Here is a 24,014-nt window from a genome sequence, read left to right on the forward strand (position 1 = left end):
CTAACCCCCTAACCCCCTAACCCCCTAACCCTTGGCTCAGTCCCCCTGGCCTACGCTATTCCATCCGAAGTACGTTCTCGCCGCCACCACAGCTGACATCAGATTCTGCCCCGCAAGTGGCGATCGCTTGCTCAGTCTCTGAACAATGTAGCGGCAGGGCTTGGGGCCGTCATTGCCCCGGTGTAGGCTTACCTCATAATTAGCTTCGCTGACGGCCAGGGTTATGGGAGCGCTCGTCAAAAAGTCGGAACACAATGGCTGGAGAAACTTTTACGTGGGTGCTCCGCAAGATGAACTCTCTCCTGACAGAAGTGGATTCAGATGGCCCTTTGGGGTATAACGGTACTCGGGATCCTTTTCGGCTATCGACCTCCGAAGCGGCACACTGCCCTCGATCACCTTTCCTTCACCCAGAAACTGGCGCGATTGGACCTCCCTGGAATGGCCCCGTGAGTTGGCATCGAATAATGATCTGACGTCAGCTTGCTACGGGGCTCACGTTGCTGTTGGCTGGCCTGCAGCTGGGAGGCAACCCCTGGGCGTGGACTAATGCCCGTGTTCTCTCGACACTGGTCATTGGCATTGTTGTCCTAATCGGCTTCTGCCTGTACGAATGGAAGGGTACCTCGACGGGTATTCTGAGCCACGAGCTCTTTAAGCGCCGAACCTTCACCGTTTGCATCCCGCTCATGTTCATCGAGGGTATCCTGCTATTCGCGATTATCATCTTCTACCCCGCTGTGTAAGTCTTGCGAGTAGAGCAGGATCTGACCTCAGTACGGCCGCCTTCTTCGAGCAGGACCCGCTGAGGGCGGCTGCCCGCCAAATCCCATTCTGGGGCATCGAGGACTCGTCACGATCGGGTACGGCCTGTGGAGCTCAAAGCGGCGCACCATCCGGAGCCCTCTCATGGTCGGCTTTTTCCTCTGGATGGCTGGCACTGTAGGAATGGCAACGATCCAGCCAAACCAGTCTGTGAACCACGTCGTCTTCAACGGCCTTTGCGGCCTCGGCTTCGGCGGTCCGCTCATTCTGCTCATCTCGTGTGCGCAGCTCGCTGTTCCGCACCATCTGATCGCTACCGCGACGGCGGTCATGACCTCGTCACGTGCCGTTGCCGCAGCAATGTTCACCGCCATCTACAGCGCTTCCGTCGGCAGCTCGGAAACTTCAAAGCTGCCATCGTATATCGGCAAGGCGGCAGTTGCTGCTGGCTTGCCTCAAGCCACATTGACAGAGTTCGTGCAAGCCATGCTCAGCAAGAACGCAGCCGCCCTCGAGAAGCTAGGGACACCTGCCATCGTTGCCGCAGCACAGAAGGCTGTCCTCCAGGCGCAGGCTGATAGCTTCCGCATCGTGTATATCATTGCAGCACCGTTCGGGTTGGTCGCGGTCATTCTGTCGTGGTTCATCGAGGATATGACGACGCTCATGACATACCATGTCGATGCGCCGGTTGAGGTGTTGCACGCCAAGGGCTGGACTGAGGATCGCAGGACTCAAGAGGATCATAGCCAGTGAAGATCGACCGAGCGAGAAAAACAAGATTGGGTTTGCAGTGTCATGGATTTGCAGTAGTGATCGACGAGGCATGGGTTCTGCGCGGGTCAGGGCGATGCTAGCAGGAACGCAAGCGATGCATCGAATCAACTGTGCACCCAAGCGAGGTCCCACCAGCCCACTTCGTCTTCCTGAGAAGTGAATGGGGGCCGGAAGCGCAAAAGCTGAAGCATAACATAACACTCAGGGACAGGCCGTTTCTTGGCGCGCAGCACCCGGCGACGAAAACACCCAGTCCGGCGAAAACACTGCGGGCGCCAGCCCATGGCGCTCCGCCTCCGCACCATCCCTGCACCGCTCACGCGCTCTGTGCCTTCATTCGCCTCCGAGATCCCAGTCTTTGCATCGCCAGGGTGCTGGGGCGAGCCGGGCCCTCTTCCCGGCGATCGCTGCAACGTTCAGAGGGCCCGAGCGCGAACAACAGATCCACCCAAGAAGCAAATACAAAAGGTGCATCTCGCTTCTCCTTCTACCCCACACCACATCCACAACAACTGGCAGCGCCCATGGTCGCCGCCCTCCTCCTCTTGGCGCCCAGCGTCGCTGCATTCGGCACCATCAATACGGGCGGACAGCAGGCAGAGCATGAACGCATCACCCGCATCGCACTCCAGTGTCCCGACGGTGTGTACCACGATGACGGATCGTGTTTCGAGCCCATCTCGATGCTGTCCTTTGCGGGCGGCAATGGAACATTCGGCGCAGTGGGTGCTCCGGACGGCGGGGCGGATACACTCAAGTCGCAGGCGCACTGCGACGACGCCGACTACATTGACTACGCCAAGTGGGGTCTGAACGGCACGTATCCGCAGAGCAAAGCTGAACGGAACCGCAAGCTGCGCGAGTGCTACGAGCACCTGAAGGGACACTGGGACGAGGGCATTAAGGGTGCCGCGGAGCTCGTAGACGACTACGGTGCGCTGGTCGAGAAGGAAGCAAAGCTCGCCGATGAGAACGGCAAGGGGATCCCGTGTGTCTACTCTGGCAGCCTTAGTGGGCGCGCAAAGTGCGACGCCTTCGAGGGCCTCGGCCGATCGCTGCACGGCCTGCAGGACTTCTACTCGCACAGCAACTGGGTCGACTATGCGCAAATCACGCCCACGCAGAACACGCCCCCGGGACTGGGCATGACGGATCTCGCACCCTTCCTGTCCATGACCAACGGGTCAGGTCCGAGCGACACCAACGTTCCCTCCGACTTTAGCACGGGCTGCTTCATCCTCTTCGGGCACGACACGGTCGAGGGTGCGGCGGCGTGCGAGAAGGACGGGCGGTACATCACCCACGTCGTGCTGAACAAGGACAAGGGCGAGATCATCGTAAAGCCGCTCGCAAACATCACCATCGACGCGGGCACGACCCTGACGGGCGAGGCGCGCACGCCCCGCGGCAACATTAGTGACAACTTTGAGCGTGCGGTGCATGGCGCCGTCCTCGAGTCGCGCCGGCAGTGGGCCGACTTCCGCCAAAAGCTCATCGACACGTACGGCCCGACCCGCGGGCGGCTCATGATCTGCGCCTTGACGCGCGACCAGCCGCAGCGTGATTGCGGAGGTGGGCGCAGCGTCGCTCTCGTGCTTGACGGTAGCTCTGCCGCAGGTGTCGGCGACGCCCTGAAGAACAAGACGCAGTCAACAGACCGAGTCGGCGTCTTTGACGGGCGCGGGGCCTTCTCCGCCTTTGGCTCAGACGCCAAGCTCGAGAGCCTGCAGGGCGGCAGCCTGGCGAATGGACTGCGACTGGCCGTTGACACCCTGAACGGCACGAAGACGGACCACATTGTCCTCGTCTCGTCCGAGGACAGTGCAGACGTGATTGAGCACGTTCAGGCCGCCAAGAAGAAGGGCATTCGGGTTAGCTATGGCCTGCTGACCGAAAAGTCGAAGAGCCGCCGGTCGCTGCGGTTCTGGCGCCGTGCCGATCCGCCCCAGACCGCTGTCGCGGCCGCTGTTCTCAGCACGGGAGGCACGTACGCTGTCCTCGCCGACAGTGGGCAAAAGGGCACGTTTGCGCAGCACGTGTTTGCCTGGGACGAGGGTAGCAAGACCAACCTCCCTCGCGGCCTCATCGTGTTTGACGACGGAGACCGTGACTGGTCCCACCAAGTCGAGGACAAGCGCAACGTCAACGTCACCGTTACTGCCTACAATGGCTCGGCAACCGCCGTGCTCCGCGAGGACGACAAGGAGCGCGCACGCGGCAAGGGGTCCACTGTCAGCCTTCAGGCGCAGGGTGATGACTCGACTGTCGAGGCACGCGTCGAGCCTGATGGCCTCTACTCGATCGCCCTCGACTACACCTCTGCTGCCATCAAGGCCACTTCCAGCCTGGTGGGGCCCGTAGCCGCCGTTTCGCTCGCCTATCTCTTTCTCTAGTTCAGTTGTATAAACAAGGGCACCGTGGACATGTTACATACATTCGTTACCGTTCGTAACTATCTACTAATCGAGACCCATCACACACGCTCGACCCAGTCCGTCTCCGCGTGCTTGTCGTCGTGGTCGTGGACCTTCTCCTCGGAGCCCGACATGCTAGGCAAGCGTCGAGGTCCAGCAAGTACCTGCGTAATCTCCGCCTTGGCAGTGAGGTCGTCGCGTGCAGTGTGTCCGCCAAAGACGTGGTCCATCTGCTCGAGACTGATGCCCTTGGTTTCGGGCACACAGAAGAGGGCCCAGACGCCGCCAAGGAAGCAGAACACGCCAAAGAAGATGAACACGCCGTATCCCGTCCCACTGACGAGTGGTGGCGTGATCAGGCCGACGATGAAGTTGCTAAACCAGTGTGTACACGTTGTAAGCGCGACACCCTTGGCACGGCGACTGCTGGGGAAGATCTCGCTAGGCAGTGCCCAGGGGACAGTACCCCAGCACATCCCGAATGGGATCATCCAAAAGATGATGAACCCGACACCGACCCAGGCCTCGACGCCGTGGTGGGCCCAGTCACCTTGGCCACGCGAAATCATGCCCGCGACGACAAAGTGTGACACCGTCATGCCGATAGCTCCCGCGATCAGCGGCTTCTTTCGCCCGATGTAGTCGAGGAAGAAGATGGCGGGGATCACAGCGACGAGCTGGGACACGTTGAGTGCACCGCTGAGCGTGAGCTGGAGCTCATAGTCGAGGCCGAGCTGCTCGAAGAGCGTCGGCGAGTAGTAGATCAACGCGTTAACGCCCGAAAACTGCTGGAAGAACATGATGGCCATTCCGATCAACGTGCGTCGAATGGCGCCCGGCTTGAACATGTCTGCCCAGCTCGCAATCTCGAGCTTGAGCTGCTGCCCGAAACTGTCGCCCTGCAGAGTCGGATGCCGGTTGATCAGTGCCTCGCGGTTGCGGCACGCTTCGGCTCGGATCTGGAGCCACTCGGCCTGCAGACGGGGGTCGGTCGTGGGGAGACGGCGGAGGCGAGACAAAGACGCCAAACACTCGCCGTCGCGGCCCTTCGACGCCAGCCAGCGGGGCGAGTATGGGAAGAAGAGGAGCGCGACCGCGAGCGGAAACGCGGGCACCATCTGGATCAGGAACGGGAGGCGGAAGCACCACTCGCCAACAATGTGCCGCGTGCCGTAGGTGATGTAGTACATGACGACAATGCCGAGGACGATGGCAAACTCTTGGAGCGCGAGCATGGCGCCGCGCACGTTGGGCGGTGCAATCTCAGAGATGTAGGTTGGCGACGTGGTCGAGAGGACGCCGACGCCGATGCCACCGATAAATCGACCGACGATTAGTTGCGCGAGACCAAAGGACGCCGTTTGCAGAGTCGAGCCAATGATGAACCATGCCACGCCAATGGCGATGGCGACCTTGCGCGACCACCTATCCGCCGTGAAGCCAGCCATGAGGGCGCCGATGAACGCGCCTAGTTCGAGAAGCGCAGTCATGACGCCCTTGTTCAGGCTCGCCGAGGAGGTGACGGCGGGGTCGACCTCGGGGAACTGCTTGAGAAAGCCGGGCATGACGAGCGTCACGGATACGAGACCTTGGTCCTGCCGTCAGCGCGAGCCGGTGACAGAACTCACGAATCCAAAGAGGAGGCCACCAGTCGTAGCACACAGCGAGCACACGAGTGCGACACGGTTCTTGAGTACGTCCACAATCCCGCTTCCGCCGTATGCGCGCGCGAGCCGGGCGGGGTCGCTAGCGAGCTCGATCGCCTCGGGCGACAGGGTCACGCCAAAGTCCTCGGCGGGCTGGAGGTGTTCCCTGTCGGGCGCGTGCTGTCGTTTCCTTGTCGGTGTCGTCGGTGCGGACATGGTGTGTGTAGCTGGGGACGGGGCTGCAGCTGCGGACGCCCGCCGCCCTTATATACGACCCCTCTGGTGGATGCAATGGCGTGTGAAGGCATGAAGCACTAGCGGCTAAGCTTCGGCGTGGTCGATGGAGTGCGCTGGTGCGGATGGGCTCTTGGCCCCACACGCTTCCGATCGCTGCGGGCGGCGCAGACATGCGCGACAGCGGCCTGGCCATGCCAGCCCGCAAATGGCACGAGGAACATGTGCCTCTTCCGGTACGGCGCCGGGAAAGGGAGGGCGATCAGATGACAGAAGTCTGTTGTTGAGTCATGTGCGTCTGTACCCATTCTGTTGGGCGGAGACCAGTGGAGCGGGACGACTCGATCGTACTCTGTATAACAATGGCGGAGGAACAATAGGTGAGCCAGACATCTGGCCCAGCCGTCTCAGGCGGCTCAGATCCGGCGCCGAGGCGCATGAACGCAAGAGCCGTGCACCGACGCGTGTCAGATGGTGTGAGACGGCTGGAATAGTCAGATGATCGGAAGAACGGATGTGTTAGTGGATGACGACGTCATGGTGATAACAGAGTTTGAATTGTTCCTCGACCTGTTAAATTCCAAGAAGTCCCTCACATTCGGAAGATGCGGACCGAATCAACAGCGCGTGCTTCCGGTCACGTCTGCACGGCGATCTCCGGTTCGTTGACATGCATGACCACCTCCGTATCTGGTCTCGTGACGATTCTTGCGCATAAGCAGAAGACTCCCATCGTACCTCGACGGACAGACGAGTCTGGCAACATCCCAAAAGGCTAGCGGGCAACTGACAGATCAGCCGCGGTGCACAGACACTTGGCGCCGCCTACCCAGTGGGTCGCACTGGCGCTCCCGCCATCAATGCCTATCTACAGTTCATGCGATGTCTATTGTCTCTAAAGATCCCGTCTCCTAATGCGACCCCGTCACATCCTGGCCCTCGCGTCGCGCGAGTCGACGAGGGGTTTCCGGCCGATGCGCTCCCACTCCTCTTGCACGAGCTTCTTCACGTCTCCGCGCACAACCTTCTGGCTCGGCGTCCATGGCATCTTGTCCACAATGACAGCGATATCTGGTCGCGCGCAATAACGGAGCTTGGGCCAGGCCGTCTCGGCGATCTCACGAGGTGTCGCCTCGGCGCCAGGCGCGAGTGTGACGGCTACTCCGACGCGCTCGCTCATCACTTCGCATGGCACGGGAACGGCGCACGCCTCCGCGACCCTCGGGTCAGAGAGAAGAGCGCGCTCAACCTCGGCACTGGCAATGTTCTCGCCGCCGCGGACAATGATCTCCTTGGCACGGTCAACGAGGTGCAGGTCGCCAAACTCATCGATGAAGGCAATGTCGCCCGTGTCAAACCACCCACCCTCACGGAAAGACTCGGACGTCGCCTTCGCGTTGCCGACATATTCCTTCATCAGCGTCTGGCCGCGGCACAGCAGTGTCCCCGTCTCCCCTGGGGGCACCTCGTTCCCTGCAGCGTCCACCACCTTCAGCTCCGTCACGGGCAGCACCTGTCCCGCACCATGCGGCTTGTCGAGGTACTCCTGTCCCAGGAAACCCGTGTGGAAACCGCTCGTCTCCGTCATGCCCCATCCCGTGGCAGGGATGAGCTTCGGCCACCGCTCAACAAGGTTCTTTGCCAGGTCAGTCGGCGGGGTCGCGCCGCCGTATGCGACCGTCTCGAGCTGGTAGTCCTTCGGTACGAGGGGTGACTGCAGAATAGCCGTTGCGACAGCGGGCACGCCACCAATCTTGCCAACGCTCTCCTCGACCATGAGCTTGACGGCCATGGGCACAGACCAGTGACGCATGAACACGAGCTTGCTACCATTGTGCAGCGCGAGAATGAGCCACGACAGGCAGCCCTGAACATGGAACAGAGGGATGGACAGGAGTGCACTCCCGTCTCTCGGCGCGATAGCTTTCTCGGCAGCCACAACGGGGTCAACTCCCTCGCGCAGCTTGTGTCGTGCTGTCTGGTATGGTGCCGAGTGAATGATGTGAAGCGCCTGTCGGTGCGTCACTAGCACGCCCTTCGGTAGGCTGGTCGTTCCGCTCGTGAAGAAGATGATGCCGTCGCTTTCTGGCCCGACTGGCGGGGGGTTGGTCTTGATGCGCTCGACCGTCGCCGGATCGGCGCGCAGGCTGGACATTTCCTGTTATCAGCAACGCTATAGGCTATACTCACAGTGATACCTGTGCGGTCCTGGAGATGATCAATGGGCGACCAGCACCACGTCTCCCACTTGCCGGCAAGCTGGGCAGCGAGCTTGTCATCGACGAGGGTGAGATGCGGTTTCGTGAGTTGGAGGCAGTGCCTCTGCGCATCGACGTGCAGCCCATTGTTTAGCAGCACGGGCACACCGCCAGCGAGACAGACAGCGAGGAATGAGACGACCCAACCCGTGCTGTTTACTCCGCCCACGGCCACGCGTGTCCCAGCCCCAATCCCATGCTCGGTAAGCACGGCGGCAAGATTGACGGCCTTCTCATACGCATCCGCAAACGTCACGGCCTCGCGCGCCTCGAACGGTTCTGGCGCCGCGATTGGTGTGCTCAGAAGCTGCTTCTGCCCCCACTTTGGCATGTTCTCGTTAATGAAACGGGGAAAGGAATAGGGCGTCTGTCGTTAGCCTCGTCCATAGGACGCACTCACATTCTTCCATACTCGCAGGTCACGGCCGTTGACGTTGACCCGCTCAGTCTCGAACGGAGAGCCGGGGTAGGTCAGCAGCCTGTCGCACTCGTCCACGCCGAGGAGCGGCTTCGCGGGTCTGAGCAGCGGGACCGTCGGCCTGAGCGCTGCGGCTGGGCGGAGGAGCGGCCGAGTCGCTTTGAGTGCCGGGTGAAGCATGTTCGATGAAGAAGTGAGTGATGGGAGGAGCAATGATGGACCGCGGGAACTTGGATCCGCGGGGAGGGCTCGCGGGGCTCACGACGGCCCCGGATAACGCATGGATGGTCAGGTGCCCACCTCGTGATGCTGCCCACCTGACCGAGAGTGGACATGGGAAGTGGAGGTGGAGGTGCTCCGGAACCAAACAAAGCGGGGTCCGTTGCTCCGTCCACGGAACAAACAACTTCGATAGCGGGCTCGCTTCAACTTCGCATCCTTCTCTCGTCGACCCCTGTCCCCCACCCTGCCATGTAGACGACGCCCAGCATGTCCGATCGATGTCAGTACGTCGCTCACGACAGGCAAAGGATGATACATGATCTCGAGATGTAAGAGACGTCATACTGAACCGGAACCATGAACCTCATGCACACTCCAACCAACCTCTACTCGACAGCCGCAGTCATGAGCGACTCGACGCAGCACTAAACGAACTTGTCAACCTCATGAACCTTGGGCTTGCGGAACTTCTCAGCGAGTGCGTGACCCTGCGCAATGGTGCCAGGCTTGGTGCGAGGGGTACGAATGCGTTCGCCGGGATACCATTCGCGAAGGTTGATCGCGATGAGCATGACGAGGACGAGGAAGTCGGCGACGCCCTCGATCCCGTAGTATGCTCCGCGGGAGCGAATGGGCGCCGCTGGGTCGGGGGTGAAGATTTGCACGACACGGTAACAGCACACGAGCATCGAGAGCACCATCGCAATGAGCAAGTAGATCGTCTCGCGCGTGCGCAGCTTGAAGGCAAAGTGCGTCACGATCAGTGCGATCAGGTTTGTGCCCACCGTGCCCAGGGCGGTGACGTACATGGCCCTCCAGAGGGCGCGCGTCATGTAGTCCTTGTACGCGCGCGGGTTAATCTTGGCCGCGACGGCGATACTGAGGATAATCGAAGTAAGAATGGACAAGTATCCGACAGCGACAAAGGGATAGATCCACTTCGGATGGTTCGGCGCCGGAAGCGTCGTCAGGACATGTCGCCGCCAGAGGTCGAGCAGAGGGAAGAGGAGGAGCGCAAAGCTGACCGAACCGAGGGCGTTCTCGCCCGCTTGCTGTCAGCGAGTTCAGGAGGCCACTCACCAAGCGTGTGCACGTTATAATTCACCACACTCATGACTGCCCGCGTCACATACAGTGAGATGCGCACGCCGACGAACAGCGACGGGCGGAGCAGCAGCCATGTCCGCGACCGTTTGCTGATGATGCGGTACAGGAGGACAGGGACAGTCATGCCGTACTGGCGTTAGAGCTCAAGTCATGGCGGTATCAGCTCACGATGACGGCGAAGAAGATACTCGGTCCCAAGTCGATCTTTTGCGGGTACCCGCCAGTGAAGTTGAAGGCATCGAGCCAAACGCCCGGAGGAGGTGAGGACATGGTGGGAGGGTGATGCCTAGGGGACGTCGAGAGAGTTCCCGTCCGGGCTGCAGGCTATATGCTGCGGTGAGTCCCTCTGCACATTACTAAATCGCGCTTTGGGGACAGCTGACAGGTGGCTAGCGGCCTCTGGACCGAGCCGAGCCTCGCGGGCGTTGGCATGCACACATTTCTGTACTTGTCTGGATTCGATCGTCACGGTGACGTCGTCGGTGCGCGTAGAGGACGGGGGCGCGATTGACTAGGATGAGGCTTGGTATCTCCGCTGCATAGCCAGCCTGCTCGACCACGTCCAGCTCAGTGACAGATTGTTTGTTCTAGATTGGTCTTGGCGGGAGCCAGTGCTCAATCGCCATGTGCGTACGCAATTGCGCCAGGGCCGCGACCCAATCTCAGCGTTGGGGTGGGCGGCCGACGGTAGCGGTTGTCAACTGCTTCGGGGACTGTAAGTCACAGCATACCTATCACCTCAACATCCCTGGTCCCAATCTCCCAGCAGTACTACTCGCGCCTAGCTCGTGGATTCACTTGCATTGATTGTTACTTCTGACTTCTCCTACTCATTTGCCTCCATCAGACAACCGACTTGCCGCTGTCCCTTCCAAGCTCCGCAACGTCCTCGACCATGACGATGTCGCCCTTCTCCGAGTCCTTCTCCGATTCGACACGTGTCTTCTCCTCGATACGTGCCTGGACACGGGCGTGCATGTCCTCGGCAGCGCGCTGCCTCGCCTGCTTGCGTGGATAGTCGAACAGGAGTGTGATCTCCTCGAGACTCATGCCGCGCGAGTCGATGAGGAAGAAGTAGAAGTACACGAGGAACGCCGCGTTGATGGCAATGTACAGGATGTAGTACTTCCAGGCGATGGCCTTGAACGCAATGGGGTTGACGAACTGGTTGAATCCGTTTGCAAATGTCTGCACGGCTGTAAAGATGGCCAGTCCCTTTGTGCGAAGGTGGAAGGGCATGATTTCAGTGCAGTAGTGGAAGGGAAGGGCCATCCAAGCAATATCGTAGAAGAAGAAGAAGATGAAGATGAACGGCACGGTCGGAATACCAAAGCTCTGCTTGCCGGCCGCGAATGTCGCCGACATGCCTGTCACGATGGCGATGGCACTGATCATGCCGATGCCCGAGATGAAGAAGGAAACCCGGCGCGAGATACGGTTCACCTGCGTCGCGGCGAGCTCGCACGAGAGCAAGTTCCAGAGCGCGAGCCCACCGTTCAGGGACGTCGTCTGCTTCGGATCCTTGATGCCGACACTTGCGAGGATGGGCGTGAGGTAGTAACCGAGGAGTCCGGATCCGGTCCAGTTGGTTCCGCACGCCATGAGAATGGCCATGACGATGCGGCGGCGGTTACCCTTGGTGAGCGAAGGCAATGTCGCCCGTGTCAAACCACCCACCCTCACGGAAAGACTCGGACGTCGCCTTCGCGTTAGATGAAGAAGGAAACCCGGCGCGAGATACGGTTCACCTGCGTCGCGGCGAGCTCGCACGAGAGCAAGTTCCAGAGCGCGAGCCCACCGTTCAGGGACGTCGTCTGCTTCGGATCCTTGATGCCGACACTTGCGAGGATGGGCGTGAGGTAGTAACCGAGGAGTCCGGATCCGGTCCAGTTGGTTCCGCACGCCATGAGAATGGCCATGACGATGCGGCGGCGGTTACCCTTGGTGAGCACGAGATCGGTCCATGCTGACTTGTGCTCCTCGCCCTCTGCCTCGAGCGCGGCGCAAATTTCGCCATACTCGGCCTGCACGAGGGGGTCGTCCACCTTGCCGTTCGCATGGTACTTGGCAAGCACGCCGAGGGCTTGCTCGTTGCGCCCCTTGTTGATGAGGAAACGCGGAGACTCGGGGCCCGTAGACGTGATCGCGATGACGAGGACAGGCGCGAACAGCTGGAACATGCATGGCATGCGCCATGCCCAATCGTTTCCGATGTACAATCCGGCCAGGCACAGCCATGAACTCAGTGCGGAACCCAGGAAGAACCAGCCGTAGTACGACGACGCGATGAACGAGCGCAGACGCGGGTGCGCAATCTCGTTGAGTAGGGCCGGAGCAGCAACCAGCCGTTAGTGTGTCTCGGGATGTTGACGCTTACCTTTGTGATGGCACCGCCGGCTCCAATAAGCACACGGCCGCCGCAGAACACGCCCGTGTTCTTGGCGAGGGCGTTCACGATGGTCCCGATGATGATGAGGGCAGACCCAATGCCAACGGTTGGCTTGCGGCCGTACCGCATCGAGACCCAGGAGCCGAAGAAGGATGCGATCAAGCCGGGGAAGTACAATGACGACGCAATCAGGCCCAGCTTCGTGCCCGTTGGCGTATCAAAGTATGCGTTCCACTCGGGGATCGCCTGTAGCGCTGCGAGCAGTGCTTGATCGTAGCCCAGGTAGAAGACACAGAGACAGCACCCGGCACAGTGCAAGACATTCTGCCGCAGAGACTTGTCCCTCCACCAATGCCGGTGCGTGTTGTTGGGTAGCGAGAGGAGGTGGTTAGCACTGGTCATGGTGCGATGGAGAGCAGGCGTGCGTCACAGGCTCCTCAGCAGTACATATAAGTAGAGACGCCGGGTGAAGCTTGCAACGGCACCTGCTCTGTTGCAAAGTGGGCAAGACGGTAATGAGGACGGCCAAAGCCACAGCGAGGCAAGGGGAAGCTCAGCGCACGGCTTAAGCGTGCGGGTCAGTTACGAGCGGGCCAAGCACCATCTCACTTTAGGCGTTCATGAGGCTGGAACGCCCAAAGGAATGAAATGATGGCGGATGACGGCGCTTACGACATGTGACCTGGTACTGTGGACGATCAATAGAGTTCGGCTGGTCGTAAAGCACGGCACGATCGGATATCGGTTACTTGATTCCTGGCTGGAAAGGGCCTCCGCCGTCAGTGGCGTGCGGACACATCCGAACGATCGGACCTGACATAACGAGGAACGATGCCAGAAAACAGCGGCCCAATGTGGGCAGGTGGGCACTCCCGCCAATAACATTGGTTCACGGAGTGCGGGGCAACCCGCAGTGTGCTGGGACTTCTGTGCAGTTCTGGCTAATGCACGACTGGAAGTTGAACCGCTGGGTCATGCAACGATGTAATGGCATTGGGCCCCGATCCGGGGAACGCGGTGGCGTTCACAGCCGACCCTGTGACCCTGATCGACACCAGGATTACCAGAAGAACAAGAGAAGACGGGCGTGTGTGAGACAGCCTGCAGACACCAGAGGCAGTTCTGTCAGCGATGGACTGGGCATCGAACCCAGGAGGGAGTACGGCGATGCCTTGCAGTCCATGATGTCGTAGTCCTCGCACAGGGTGGGGCCGTGCAGACCGCTTCCGACGTCCTGTACAGTCATCTCACTCCCTGAGCAATCACTGATGGATTACTGATCGAGAGTGAGCAGAAGGCGACGGCAACGGCAGACCGTCGGAATTCCGACGCCGGCGCCGATCTTCGGCAGCGCCCATTGCCGAGCATCGGTCTGATCGTATAACGGTTAGTACACAAGATTCTGATTCTTGTAATCTGGGTTCGATTCCCAGTCGGACCTATCCAATCGACGTGGTAGAGGGGTTGAAGATGCCGCGAGACTGAGAGTTCCGGCCCTTTTTGGCGGGAGGAATGTGCAAAGAAGTCCGCGCCTGATGCTGGACGAGAGATCCGATATTCTGAGATGCCGGACCGGAGCATACGCTGTACGAACCCACTAGAGTTGAACCGCCGCCGCCGCCGCCGCCGCACATATCGCTCTCACACCACGATCCGGTGATGTGTATGGTTATTGCTGACATACGTCGGGCGCTGCAGCGACGCGCGAGGAATCAGCCTCGGCTGGCTCAACCGACAAATGGTCCTTGTGGTCCGCATGGCGGGCATCCGGGTCTGTGACGACAGCTACACTCGAGTCAGAGTAGCTGCGCCCTTTCGCACTCTTTGCGCTGCGGGGCGAGCAGGAAGATGGTGACTCGGACCCCCCGGTCGAGGCGCACAAGCTCGGCGCGGCGCACAAGCTCGGCGCTTGCGCCGACGATGTGAGAGCGGATTCGCGGGGTAGGATAGTACCAGGGTCGTGCAGCTGTCCTTTGAAGTCGACAAGCACGGTGCGCGTGGAGAGATCGTTGGGGTCTACGACGAACCCCGGCCAGTACCGCTTCTTGTCCTCTTCGCCCGGTCCATAGCGCTCGACAAGCATGTGAACCTCGTCGACCGGATACGCACACCGGTCGCCTGTTTTGAACCACTCATCAGTGTCTAGCTTGATCCAAAGCCGATCCATGCAGCCAAGGATCATCTGCTCGCGGCGCTCCGCATCCCATGTGTCCAGGCGGCGGAGGGCTTCGATCGAGTTCGCCGCAAACAGCGCGCGAGCCTAGTAGTCAGAAAAGGCTCTCACGTAGAAACTCAGCCTTCAAAGAAGTACTTACATCCTTGACAACCTCTCTGGCCACTTTCCGAATCCACTTGTGCCACTTGTCAACACTGCGTGCAACGGAGCGATCGTCCTCTTCGGCGTTGTTTCGTAGTATGTCAGCTCTGACATCTAGTCAGCATAGGTACCAGTGGATTGCAACCCCAACTTACAGCTCAAGAACAATGTCAAGGACAGCTGCCGAAAAATCCGCCTCGTCAATGGAAGCTACATGGCCTTCGCGGAGCGCTTTGGCGACGGCGCGACTGGCTCGCTGGGCGACGAAGCGGATGGTTGTGTACCAGTTGGCATCACGCATTCCGGGAGCAAAGTAGGAGGCTTGGGGCCACTGGCTGCGAGGGAACGATGGCTCGTATTCGATGTAGGACATGATGATGTTTGGGGCCAAGGTCGAGGTCGAACTCGGGGCTGAGGTGAGATGGGATGGATGGGATGCAACTGAGTGCGAGTGATGTGAAGGCGCAGCGTATAGCCGAGGTGCTCAATGTTCAGCTGCTAGGTGCAAATGAGTTGGGTGCGGTGAGAGTGGAAGTGGGCGGCGATGAGCCGCGGCAGTGCAGGCGCAGGTCGCTGGTGTTGCGAGTTCACTTAAGGGTGCGAAGCCAATGCGGTTCCCTCTAACTCTCTTTGCCGCGATCCGCTATCAATGGGTGGGTGCGCGTAGTAAACCCCGAATTGAACTGGCAGTGCATGTTGTAGATTCGGAAGGAGTGGAACGGTCATATTTCGGCATTTGATTGTTTGGTTCCAGGCACGCCTTCCCTTCCCACCGCCCAGCGGATGGAGGCATTCCTCATGCGATCAAAGGAGACAAACCCTAGGACCACAAGGTAAACTCTCAGATCAAATTATGGGAGAGCCATTTAAGTGACGGGCCAGAGGGGCTTAAGCTTCAGGCGCCGTCTATGAGAGCCAATGTGGCTTATACACTGCGATGCATATTCATCTTGGAACAAAAGACTGGTCTTAGTACGGGTACTTGGTGGGAGAGCCCGTCTCCGCAATGCGCTTGTTCTGGCGCTTGAGGATGAACCGCAGGGCCCAAGTCGCAATAATGGTCATGAGCGAGAAGACGGCCATTGCACTCATCGCGATGGTGTACCGCGGCTTGTCATCGTCGCGGAACAGGTACGGCGTGTAGATGAAGGAGCCCGTGCCGATCGAGGCCATGAGGGCCATAACAACCGCCTTCTTCTCCTGCGTCTGGGAACAGACCGTCGCGGCCCACCCGAGCAGGATCGAGTTGACGCCGTACGTTCCCACGGAAAAGACGACCATGGCAAAGTAGCGCACTCCCGTGTTGAGCGTCGCTGGTGCGAGGGCGAAGCCAATGATGGCGATGATCTTGCACACTGTAATGTGCCAGGTGCGCTCGTTGTGCTTGCCGCTGGACCAGGAGATGTAGAGGGTAAAAGCGCCCGCGAGCAGGTACGGCGGGCAGATGAGGCAAAGGGTAATAATCTGTGAGAAGCCAAGCGTGTTGACGACGCTGGGCATGAAGTTCTTGAACCCGTTGGCTGAGAGGTGCATGTTGAACGCGAAGATGAAGATCCACACGCGGTAGTCGCTGACGGCCTGCTTGAGACCTTGCCAGGGCGAGCCCTTCGGACCTTCGTCGACCTTGTCGCGAAGCAGTCGGTCGGTGGCAAGCACGCGCTCCTCGGGAGAAAGCCAGCGCGTGTTGTGAGGCTTGTTGGGGAGGAAGGGGAAGCACATTATCGCTACCAGTCCTGTGACGGCGCCCTGGATGATAAACAGCCACTGCCAGCCGGCATAGCCGCGCTTGCGGTCGAGTTGGAAGATGCCCGCCGCAATCATGCCAGCAAACGCTGTTGCAAGGATGTTGCCGGTATACAAGATAGCGATGCGGGTTGCGACCTCGGTGCGGGTGTAAAAGTTGGAGATGATGAGGAGTGCACCGGGGTAGTAAGGCGCCTCAAGTGCGCCGAGGAAGAAGCGCGTCATGAGGAGACCGACGTAGTTTCTCGCGAAGGCCGTGCACACGCTCAGCACCGCCCAGGTCAACATGATAGCACACAGGTAGTAGCCAGGATGCAGCCGCGTGATGAGCATGTTCGACGGCACGCCGACAAACACATATCCGACGAACAGAATCGAGACCGCCGTCTGGTACTGCACGTCGCTAAGACCGAGATCCTTCTCAATGCTCGAGAGCTTGGCCAAGGCAATCGCATTTCGGTCGAGGTAGTTGAGCCAGTACATGCCCCACAGCGAAGGCTGCTGTCAGCTACGTCAGAGAACGCAACTCACCATGATGTACCAGTCAAGCTTCCGCACTAGCTTGATCTCGGCAGGATCAGTCTTCTGCGTGAAGCCAGAGTAGTCGCCGGCCCTCTTGTCTTCCTCGGCAGCCTCGAGGACTGCGACGTCGACGTTTTCGACCTTGTCGTCCTCATACTTCTCAATCGAAGATCGTCTGTCGGGTGAAGTTGTGCGTTGAAGAGTTGGAGTTGTCGTCATGGCTGATTGTTGGAGCAGCATACGCACCTCTCAATGGTCATTTATACCTCTGCCGACTTCAGTGGCCCCGCACACTTCAATCGCGGCCCCGCCAATCTCGGCTCAACCCCAGGGTGGCGCCAGTGGAGAACCCCCTAGTTCCAAGAACACCCCACAATCCTCGGCCCGAGAGTGCCGACCATCCCCCGCAGCCGTTAGTGGGCGACAAAGAGCAAGGACGGGGAGGAAGAGCGTCGCGCAGTCTAGTCCTGGTGGGGTGGGAAGACTTGGCGGACGCCTCAGAGTTCAGAGTTCAAAGCCCAGCCAAGCTAGTTGCTCGATAGGGGCGGCCTGTAGTTGAGCCAACTCCGGACCGGAAGGTTGTGTTCGGACCGTGCTATCTCACATACAGCAAGGAGCACGAGGTGCATCACGAGCCACAGCCAAGTGGTCCGCGTGCCTGGCCACGATAGCCCACAATGCCAAGTGCCAAGTGACTCTGGAGCCTCGGAACTCACATGTTGCAGATCTTCGCTCGAGGTAGCGCAATTCAACGGCACACTCCCCGGCATTCGCTCTTCGAAATAAAGCAGACTTGACAATTGCACGATGATCTGCTGTGAGTTGTTGGACGGCTGTGATTTCGAATATGCCATTGAGCGATCAGTGGTTAGTCGCCGGCGTGGTGTCGTCTACTCGTCGATCGTATCCATCGCGCGGAAGGTGTGGGGCCGCAGTTGCCGGCGCCAAGGGATGCGCGGCTACCTTGATGGTGGGCGGATCTCTTTCACGGACAAGTTGAAGAGGAAGAAAGAAGAGAGATGCTTCAACGGGGTGGACCGCTCACACGACCGATGACCCCTTTTGGTTCCGCTGATGTCCCACGGTTGGCTGGCTGGCGCGGCGGCTCCACACTAAACAATGCAATGCAATGCAACAGACATGTAATGACTCTACAACTCAGATGACGCCTAGATACCACCTCCCGTGAGCTCATCGAGCAGCTGGATCTGGTCGCTCGGCAGCTCGGCCTTGAGGGCATCAATCTCCTCCTGCGGCGCCTCTCCCTCGAGCGACGCGACCTCCTCTGCCGGCGTGGGATCATCGATGATAGCCTCCTGCGCACTGTGGAAAACGCCAAGCACATTCGTGCTATCCTGCTGTCGCACGGCGGGCGCGAGCTTCCAGATGCTTCCTCCGGGCGGGGCAGGGATGGTCTCGAGGGCGCGCTTCGGGTCGCCGAGCCCGCGCTCAGCGCCAAAGTGCATGATGTCGTGAGCCGCGAAGAGCTTCAGCGGCGCGCTTGTCTTGGGCCAAGGCCACTCCTTCCCGGCCGCATACGGAGCGAGGTAGTCGACAGCACGGCCAATGCTCTGCCCCTGCGCACCATGGAAGCCCCAAAGGTCGATACCGAGCCGTGCGGCCATGGCGCACGTGCGGAGGTACGCGACGAGGACAAAGTTGGCGTAGTGCCAGCTGGTTGCGCGCTTGAGCTCGAGGGGCGTGGTGCCGTCGATGGCAATGGTTTGGTCGATGCGGGAGCGCTGCTCGATGACCTGCGCCGTGGCGGCGGCGTTCTGGCCGAGGAACATTTGCAGGGCAATCACCTGCATGAGCGCAAAGGTGCCGTGGTTGTTTTTGGCCGCGAGCTCCTTCTGGCCAAATTCGCTGCCGGTCAGCCAGGAGAGGTATTGCTGGTTCCAGTCCCTGAAGGCGTTGGCGTCCTGCTGTGTCCATGCGCCGTCAAACTTGGTGTTCAACAGCGCCACGGCATCTAGCACGTCCGTGTACACCTGTGAAAAGTCGATGATGCCCTCCTTCCTGCCCGTGCACTTGCAGGGAATCAGCTGTGCATGTTGAAGGTTCGGGTTCATGCGAGTAGGACCATTGATGAACCATGTGCGCAGCACCTCGCCAGCCTTCTGCCGGTAGCGCGCATCGTCGGTGTACCACCACGCCAAGCTGAGATAGTACACGCTGTTGACCATGTTGCTGCTATCCTTACGGTCCGTGTACAGGTCGATTTCGGGGTTACGTTGTCCGTCCCGAAGCTCGTACGGGCATCCCGACGCCGTGGTCGCCCACCAGTAGACGCCCTGCGAAGCATAGTCGTTCCTAGCTGTCAGCTGTGATGCAGAGAGGTGAACTTACGGGGTGCCGTCAGGCACAGCCTTGCGTTTGTTCGTCACCGACCATGGTCCGACGGTCAGGAGCCGGTCCGCAAGTCCCTTCAGATTGCCAAGCTCGCCCTGGTCTGGATTGCCAGCTGCGCGCTGCATGTAGTCGGGGTCAAGGATGACGGTGTTGGGTCGTGGGCGGGCGATGCCGCGGCGCACAGGGCTGGCAGCAGCCAGAAACGCCGACAGAACGATGAGTAGTGGTATGACGAGCATGGTAGGAGATGAAGATGAGTTGACTTCTCGACTGATCATCAACTGCTACTGTTTAAGTACCCCGATGGCAGCCATGACCGTCAACAAGCACGCAGCAGCAAAAGCTGCAAGACACAATTCATAACAGGTGCTGCGGCCAAGAAGGCCAGAGGGCAAAAAGATCCAACTAGGTGGCCGAACCGCGACCATGGCGTCCAGGGATCGAAAAATGAATATCGTTATCGGACCCTCACGTCGGCCTAACGCGTTATGGCGGGCAGTGTGCGTAACGTGTGAGCGGAGAGCGGATGGATGCGGTGTTGTTGTTGTTGTGGTAGGGACTTCTGAACATTCACGCTCACGAACAAGCTTTAGCTCTGGTGAATGCCATCCCTGGGTGCGCCGAGGGCGTAAACAGGCTCAGCGAGGGCTTCCACCGCTCCTCTGTGCCGTGAAGGAACACGTGTGCGCAACAATACGCCTGGAACGGCCCAGCTGATATTCTCCGAAGAGGTCAACATGACAGCGGAGTGGAGAGAGCAATTCATGTCATCGCAATTCGTAACGAGGCCCGCGGCGCCGCCCAGCCACCCGCAAACGAGGGCAGCCCTGCAATGCTCATATGCTCCATTCAGACAGCGTCAGCATGTCCTCAGACGACTGTCAGCAGCATCAACAGGGACATTCCGCCTTGCCCTCGACCGCTCATGTGGGCGTTGCGTCAGCCAACCACAGCTCTGGGACAGATAGTCGCAAGGGTCAGTGCCGATTACGCAAACCCTGGGTCGGATGTTTTCCGATCGCATCCCAGGGCACAGAGGGATGGAGGGAACTGGGAATCGAACACTGACATAGGATATCGGCCGATAGCTGCAAAGCGTTGTGAGGGAGCGATAATCACGCTTGGGCTGGTTGCGGGTTCCGCGGTTTAAAGCTGCACACGACCTCGGAACGAACACAGACGTGAGCACAGAAAGCGATATCAGGACCCAGGTCCCGACCCAGAAGACACAGAGGCACGGACCGACAAATCATAGCGTTACTGCTCCATCGGCGTCACTGTCGTCCCCGGGCACGTTAAGCTCACCGTTGCACAATGCGTACTCTCGTTTGAGTTGTCGGTCCTTCGGACCCCGCGGTCGTTGGAAGTGAACTCTGTTCTTGGAGTGACACCTTCAACTCTCACCACATCTATCTCGCCCAAGGAAGACATCCCAGCACACAGTGCACAACGACCATCCCCAACCGAGCACAGACCCCAGCATAGTGGGTGTTGGAGCATGCGAGGAAGATTTTCGCAGTCTGAAAGGCAGTCTGAGCTTCCTATTCACGAGCGACAGATACAGTTCTCGGCCAGGGTGGGTCCTGCATGTTGGAGTGAAGCTTGTTGCTAAATCGGGGTTATGCAAACGATTTCCTGCGACTTTGAGTTTTGTTGCTTGGAACAGCACTGCAAGCTGCCAGAGCTGACTCCAAGAGCTCGTGCGCAAGGCTCGGGGTGTCCGCCAAATGTGGAAAGGCTACTGGCGGGGTTGCGGGCAAGAGAATCAGGCATAAGCCGCATGAGGCGTTCTCGGTAACCATAAGTAAAATTCCGAACAATCTCCGAGCTCCGAGCGCCAGGACTCGATTGACCGACTCCACAGCCCCGGCCTGCACAGACAAGATGCATTCATCACTGACATATCGCCGTCAACATCGGCCTGACATCAGCACAGAGTCAGTGCTGGAGTTGCCGCCAGGGGTCCGCTCCAATTCGATAACAAGCTCGCAAGAGATGCCTGGTGAAAGCACGGACGCACGAGGGTTTTGACAAAAGTTTTGCGCCGGTAACCCCCCAGTAAGTTTGCGGTAAGCATACGCGAGATTAAGCCACCAAGCCACGAAATTTAACCATGTTATGAGTAAGGAGTTCAATAGAAGTTTGATAACTTGCAGCACGAGCGCCGAAGCGAGGTCCGACCGCAGTGTTCAGATCCTGGTGAGGGGCCAAGCGGAAACGTGGAGACGAGGAGCGCCGTTGGGCACCATTTGTGCACGCTGTGCGTGCGTCGATTGCTGATCGGTGTTCACGTCAGCCGCTGTCTCTGCTGTCAGCATCGCCGACTCAGACAGACGAATAGCGTGCGAGTCACTCCTTATACCGTCTCCGATGTCTTGCAACCGCAAGCAGTAAGCGGAGATCGGCGGAGACGTCCCCGACAATATCTGACCGTGTGCTGAAATGATCTCGGCGTCCACGGTTGCTGCCAGGAACGACCGAATCCGGACCGGAGGGGATCGACGCGATGTGTCGAGCATCCGTATTCCTGCAGATGGGGAGGGCTACCCATCGCCGCACTGATCACCTTAGACCTTTGAACATTTGGAGACAGAAAGCAGAGTCAATGCACATGAAAGTCTGGGTTGCGGCCCAAATCAGACTGCGATGAGGCTACGTCTGAACAACATCCCCGGCATATAGCCGGGATCGATAACTGCCACAGACTCCAAATTCCTGCGTGTGTAACCACTGTAAGCCGGTCAAACCCATGCGATAAGACTGGGGCAACCCATGCGCGCTTCATGCAGTCTTCATGCCGTGGCCCCGTGGGCCACAGTGCAGACTATCGGTTTCGTCCGAGAATCCGGCACGCCACACCCGGTTTCCCAGCTCAAGCTCCACCCGCCGTTCCTCCAGGTTTCAGACCACACACACTGGACCCAGCACCCTCCAGGCCGGCCACAACCTTGACTCTTCAAGAGGCCCGAATCATGAACACCCAACCTTCTCGAATCATCATGTCCCCTTCCCCCGATAGGGTCCGAACATGTGTTCCCTTGCTCAGGAGCAGCACAAGGGAAGTAGGAGAGAAGCTGCCTGTGTGATCTACAGGGCCACTTCATTCGTGCCTCTCCCCTTTCCGATGGATCCGAAAGCTCAATGGACACGGCGTGTGGAGCGATCCAAGCGGATGCCTTTGCCCGGCATGTTTGTAATCGACCACGACTGCCGTAATCCCATCGCAGCCATTACAGCCGAGGGACTAGTGCCACAAGCGCCGCAGGCTCTAGGTCCCACACCGGTTGCTGACGATCCGGGGCAGGGCCACTAGTCCCAAAGCTTACGTCTCGGTTGGGGGAAGGCAAGGGGGAAGGGGCTCGGTGGCGAAAGTTTTCGCCCGTGGAGCAAGGACCCAGGCGCCACCCACTGTCCCTCCCACACCGGGATGTCTTCCCACCAAACTCCAACTCGATGGGTGTGGCTCTCACCCTCGTTTCTCGCTGCCATGTACTCGTCTCACGACGCTTGATGTCAAAATATTCTGCTGGACAGGCTGCACAATCGAAAAATCGCAACGTTTTTGTGATACAAAAATCAGGACTTCATCTCTGGCTTCAGATAAAAAATGGCTAAAGAACTATCATGCGAAGAGAGGAGTGAGGTATTCTACCACAGGGGCATGCGGGCGGTGTTGTCCCAGTCAATGTTTGACTCGTGGCACTCCTGGCGGGGGCGGGTGGTGCCAAAGAGCGTGTCCCAGACGCGGGACTGCTTGCCATAGTTGGATGACTTGCGGTATCCGTGGCGGTGGTGGAGATCGTGGTCCTCGAGGGCGAGCTCGAGGCCGAGGAAGTCGAGCGCCCAGTACAGCGTGCTCGCGGCGGTGAGGTGGACGCGGAGGCCAGAGTGGCCCATGACCTCGGTGTAGATGATGAACTGCTGGCACATCCACCAGTCGTAGAAGCCCATGTTGAAGCCGAGAGCGGTCATCGTCACCCACGTCATGAAGGGAACGCCGACCATGTCGCCGACCTCCTGCGCGTCGTCCGCGTACGCCGACAGAGTCGAGTTCGGGTGCTTGGTCAGGTGGTGGGTGCGGTGGTACTGCCACAGGCCGTTGACGTCGTGCATCATGCGGTGGTAGACGTAGAACCAGAAGTCGAGCACGACACCGTAGACGCCAATCTCAAAGTACGTCGATACCCACCACTTGGGGTCGACCATGACCTTGAGCGGAGAGACATCGCGGTTGTACGTGAGGTAGGTGAAGAGGGCGACGCGGCCGCCGACCGTCTTGAGGAGCGACCAGAAGACCCGTCCGATGCCGACGTCGGGCACGCCGTCACGCGGGTGCTCGCCGTCGAGATAGCCATAGGTGTATCCAACCTTGCGAATCATGCGAACCTCGTGCACAAGCACAAAGATGTAGACGTGCGTGTACAGCAGCGCGATGCCGACGGGGTGCATCGGCCCGAAGAAGTGCTGGTACGCCTGCTGCAGCGCGAATCCAAACCACGAAAACGTCAGGATCCAGATGTGCTGCGTCCATTGGGGCATGTGCGGCACCTTGGCGTCCTTGGGGAACACGGGCGGTTCCACACCAGGCGTCAGCGGGTACACGTCCAGGACGTGCATGAACCAGTGGTACGTGTTCCACTGCGCCTTGTTCCACCACGGCCATGTCATGCGCACACTGTCCTTGTTGAACTCCTTCGGCTTCTCCACCGTGCCGATCTCGGCCTTGGTCGCGTACATGGTGGGCGTGATTTGTCGGCTGTGTGTGATGTGTGACAAGAAACTACAGAAGAAAAGTCAGAAGAATGGACGAGAAGAGAAGGAGGATGGAAGAAAGGGCTTTCGTCAGAAGA

At 59.3% G+C, this 24,014-nt stretch overlaps 11 protein-coding genes and 1 non-coding gene across 12 annotated transcripts; 4 read left to right on the plus strand and 8 right to left on the minus strand.

Moving 5' to 3' along the window:
- Positions 1–254: 254 nt before the first annotated feature.
- Positions 255–1,521, plus strand: A1Q1_05563 (siderophore iron transporter, putative; the record flags this gene model as incomplete). Its single annotated transcript, XM_014320772.1, has 3 exons — positions 255–449; positions 522–742; positions 903–1,521. 3 exons carry the CDS (start codon positions 255–257, stop codon positions 1,519–1,521), a joined length of 1,035 nt encoding a protein of 344 aa, XP_014176247.1.
- A 545-nt stretch (positions 1,522–2,066) lies between these two features.
- A1Q1_05564 (CinY protein) lies at positions 2,067–3,935 on the plus strand (the record flags this gene model as incomplete). Its single annotated transcript, XM_014320773.1, has 1 exon — positions 2,067–3,935. One exon carries the CDS (start codon positions 2,067–2,069, stop codon positions 3,933–3,935), a length of 1,869 nt encoding a protein of 622 aa, XP_014176248.1.
- Positions 3,936–4,015: 80 nt separating this feature from the next.
- A1Q1_05565 (monosaccharide transporter) lies at positions 4,016–5,818 on the minus strand (the record flags this gene model as incomplete). Its single annotated transcript, XM_014320774.1, has 2 exons — positions 4,016–5,500; positions 5,585–5,818. The coding sequence occupies 2 exons, from the start codon at positions 5,816–5,818 to the stop codon at positions 4,016–4,018; spliced, it is 1,719 nt and encodes a 572-aa protein (XP_014176249.1).
- A 943-nt stretch (positions 5,819–6,761) lies between these two features.
- A1Q1_05566 (uncharacterized protein) lies at positions 6,762–8,692 on the minus strand (the record flags this gene model as incomplete). Its single annotated transcript, XM_014320775.1, has 3 exons — positions 6,762–7,847; positions 8,027–8,416; positions 8,495–8,692. The coding sequence occupies 3 exons, from the start codon at positions 8,690–8,692 to the stop codon at positions 6,762–6,764; spliced, it is 1,674 nt and encodes a 557-aa protein (XP_014176250.1).
- Positions 8,693–9,159: 467 nt separating this feature from the next.
- A1Q1_05567 (uncharacterized protein) lies at positions 9,160–10,111 on the minus strand (the record flags this gene model as incomplete). Its single annotated transcript, XM_014320776.1, has 3 exons — positions 9,160–9,786; positions 9,868–9,930; positions 10,010–10,111. The coding sequence occupies 3 exons, from the start codon at positions 10,109–10,111 to the stop codon at positions 9,160–9,162; spliced, it is 792 nt and encodes a 263-aa protein (XP_014176251.1).
- Positions 10,112–10,684: 573 nt separating this feature from the next.
- A1Q1_05568 (sugar transporter) lies at positions 10,685–12,632 on the minus strand (the record flags this gene model as incomplete). Its single annotated transcript, XM_014320777.1, has 3 exons — positions 10,685–11,589; positions 11,640–12,012; positions 12,219–12,632. 3 exons carry the CDS (start codon positions 12,630–12,632, stop codon positions 10,685–10,687), a joined length of 1,692 nt encoding a protein of 563 aa, XP_014176252.1.
- A 967-nt stretch (positions 12,633–13,599) lies between these two features.
- On the plus strand, positions 13,600–13,671 carry A1Q1_t422. Its single transcript has one exon. It is a non-coding gene; the product is annotated as a tRNA-Gln (tRNA).
- Positions 13,672–13,899: 228 nt separating this feature from the next.
- A1Q1_05569 (uncharacterized protein) lies at positions 13,900–14,920 on the minus strand (the record flags this gene model as incomplete). The annotated part of the gene is made up of 3 exons (XM_014320778.1): positions 13,900–14,490; positions 14,546–14,654; positions 14,703–14,920. The coding sequence occupies 3 exons, from the start codon at positions 14,918–14,920 to the stop codon at positions 13,900–13,902; spliced, it is 918 nt and encodes a 305-aa protein (XP_014176253.1).
- A 596-nt stretch (positions 14,921–15,516) lies between these two features.
- On the minus strand, positions 15,517–17,031 carry A1Q1_05570 (uncharacterized protein; the record flags this gene model as incomplete). The annotated part of the gene is made up of 2 exons (XM_014320779.1): positions 15,517–16,791; positions 16,849–17,031. The coding sequence occupies 2 exons, from the start codon at positions 17,029–17,031 to the stop codon at positions 15,517–15,519; spliced, it is 1,458 nt and encodes a 485-aa protein (XP_014176254.1).
- A 950-nt stretch (positions 17,032–17,981) lies between these two features.
- On the minus strand, positions 17,982–19,403 carry A1Q1_05571 (uncharacterized protein; the record flags this gene model as incomplete). The annotated part of the gene is made up of 2 exons (XM_014320780.1): positions 17,982–19,125; positions 19,204–19,403. The coding sequence occupies 2 exons, from the start codon at positions 19,401–19,403 to the stop codon at positions 17,982–17,984; spliced, it is 1,344 nt and encodes a 447-aa protein (XP_014176255.1).
- A 2,789-nt stretch (positions 19,404–22,192) lies between these two features.
- A1Q1_05572 (uncharacterized protein) lies at positions 22,193–22,477 on the plus strand (the record flags this gene model as incomplete). Its single annotated transcript, XM_014320781.1, has 1 exon — positions 22,193–22,477. One exon carries the CDS (start codon positions 22,193–22,195, stop codon positions 22,475–22,477), a length of 285 nt encoding a protein of 94 aa, XP_014176256.1.
- Positions 22,478–22,812: 335 nt separating this feature from the next.
- Positions 22,813–23,901, minus strand: A1Q1_05573 (uncharacterized protein; the record flags this gene model as incomplete). Its single annotated transcript, XM_014320782.1, has 1 exon — positions 22,813–23,901. One exon carries the CDS (start codon positions 23,899–23,901, stop codon positions 22,813–22,815), a length of 1,089 nt encoding a protein of 362 aa, XP_014176257.1.
- Between the last annotated feature and the right edge of the window lie 113 nt (positions 23,902–24,014).

Source organism: Trichosporon asahii, assembly GCF_000293215.1.
Source record: "Trichosporon asahii var. asahii CBS 2479 unplaced genomic scaffold scaffold00075, whole genome shotgun sequence".
NCBI classification, from domain to species: Eukaryota; Fungi; Basidiomycota; class Tremellomycetes; order Trichosporonales; family Trichosporonaceae; genus Trichosporon; species Trichosporon asahii.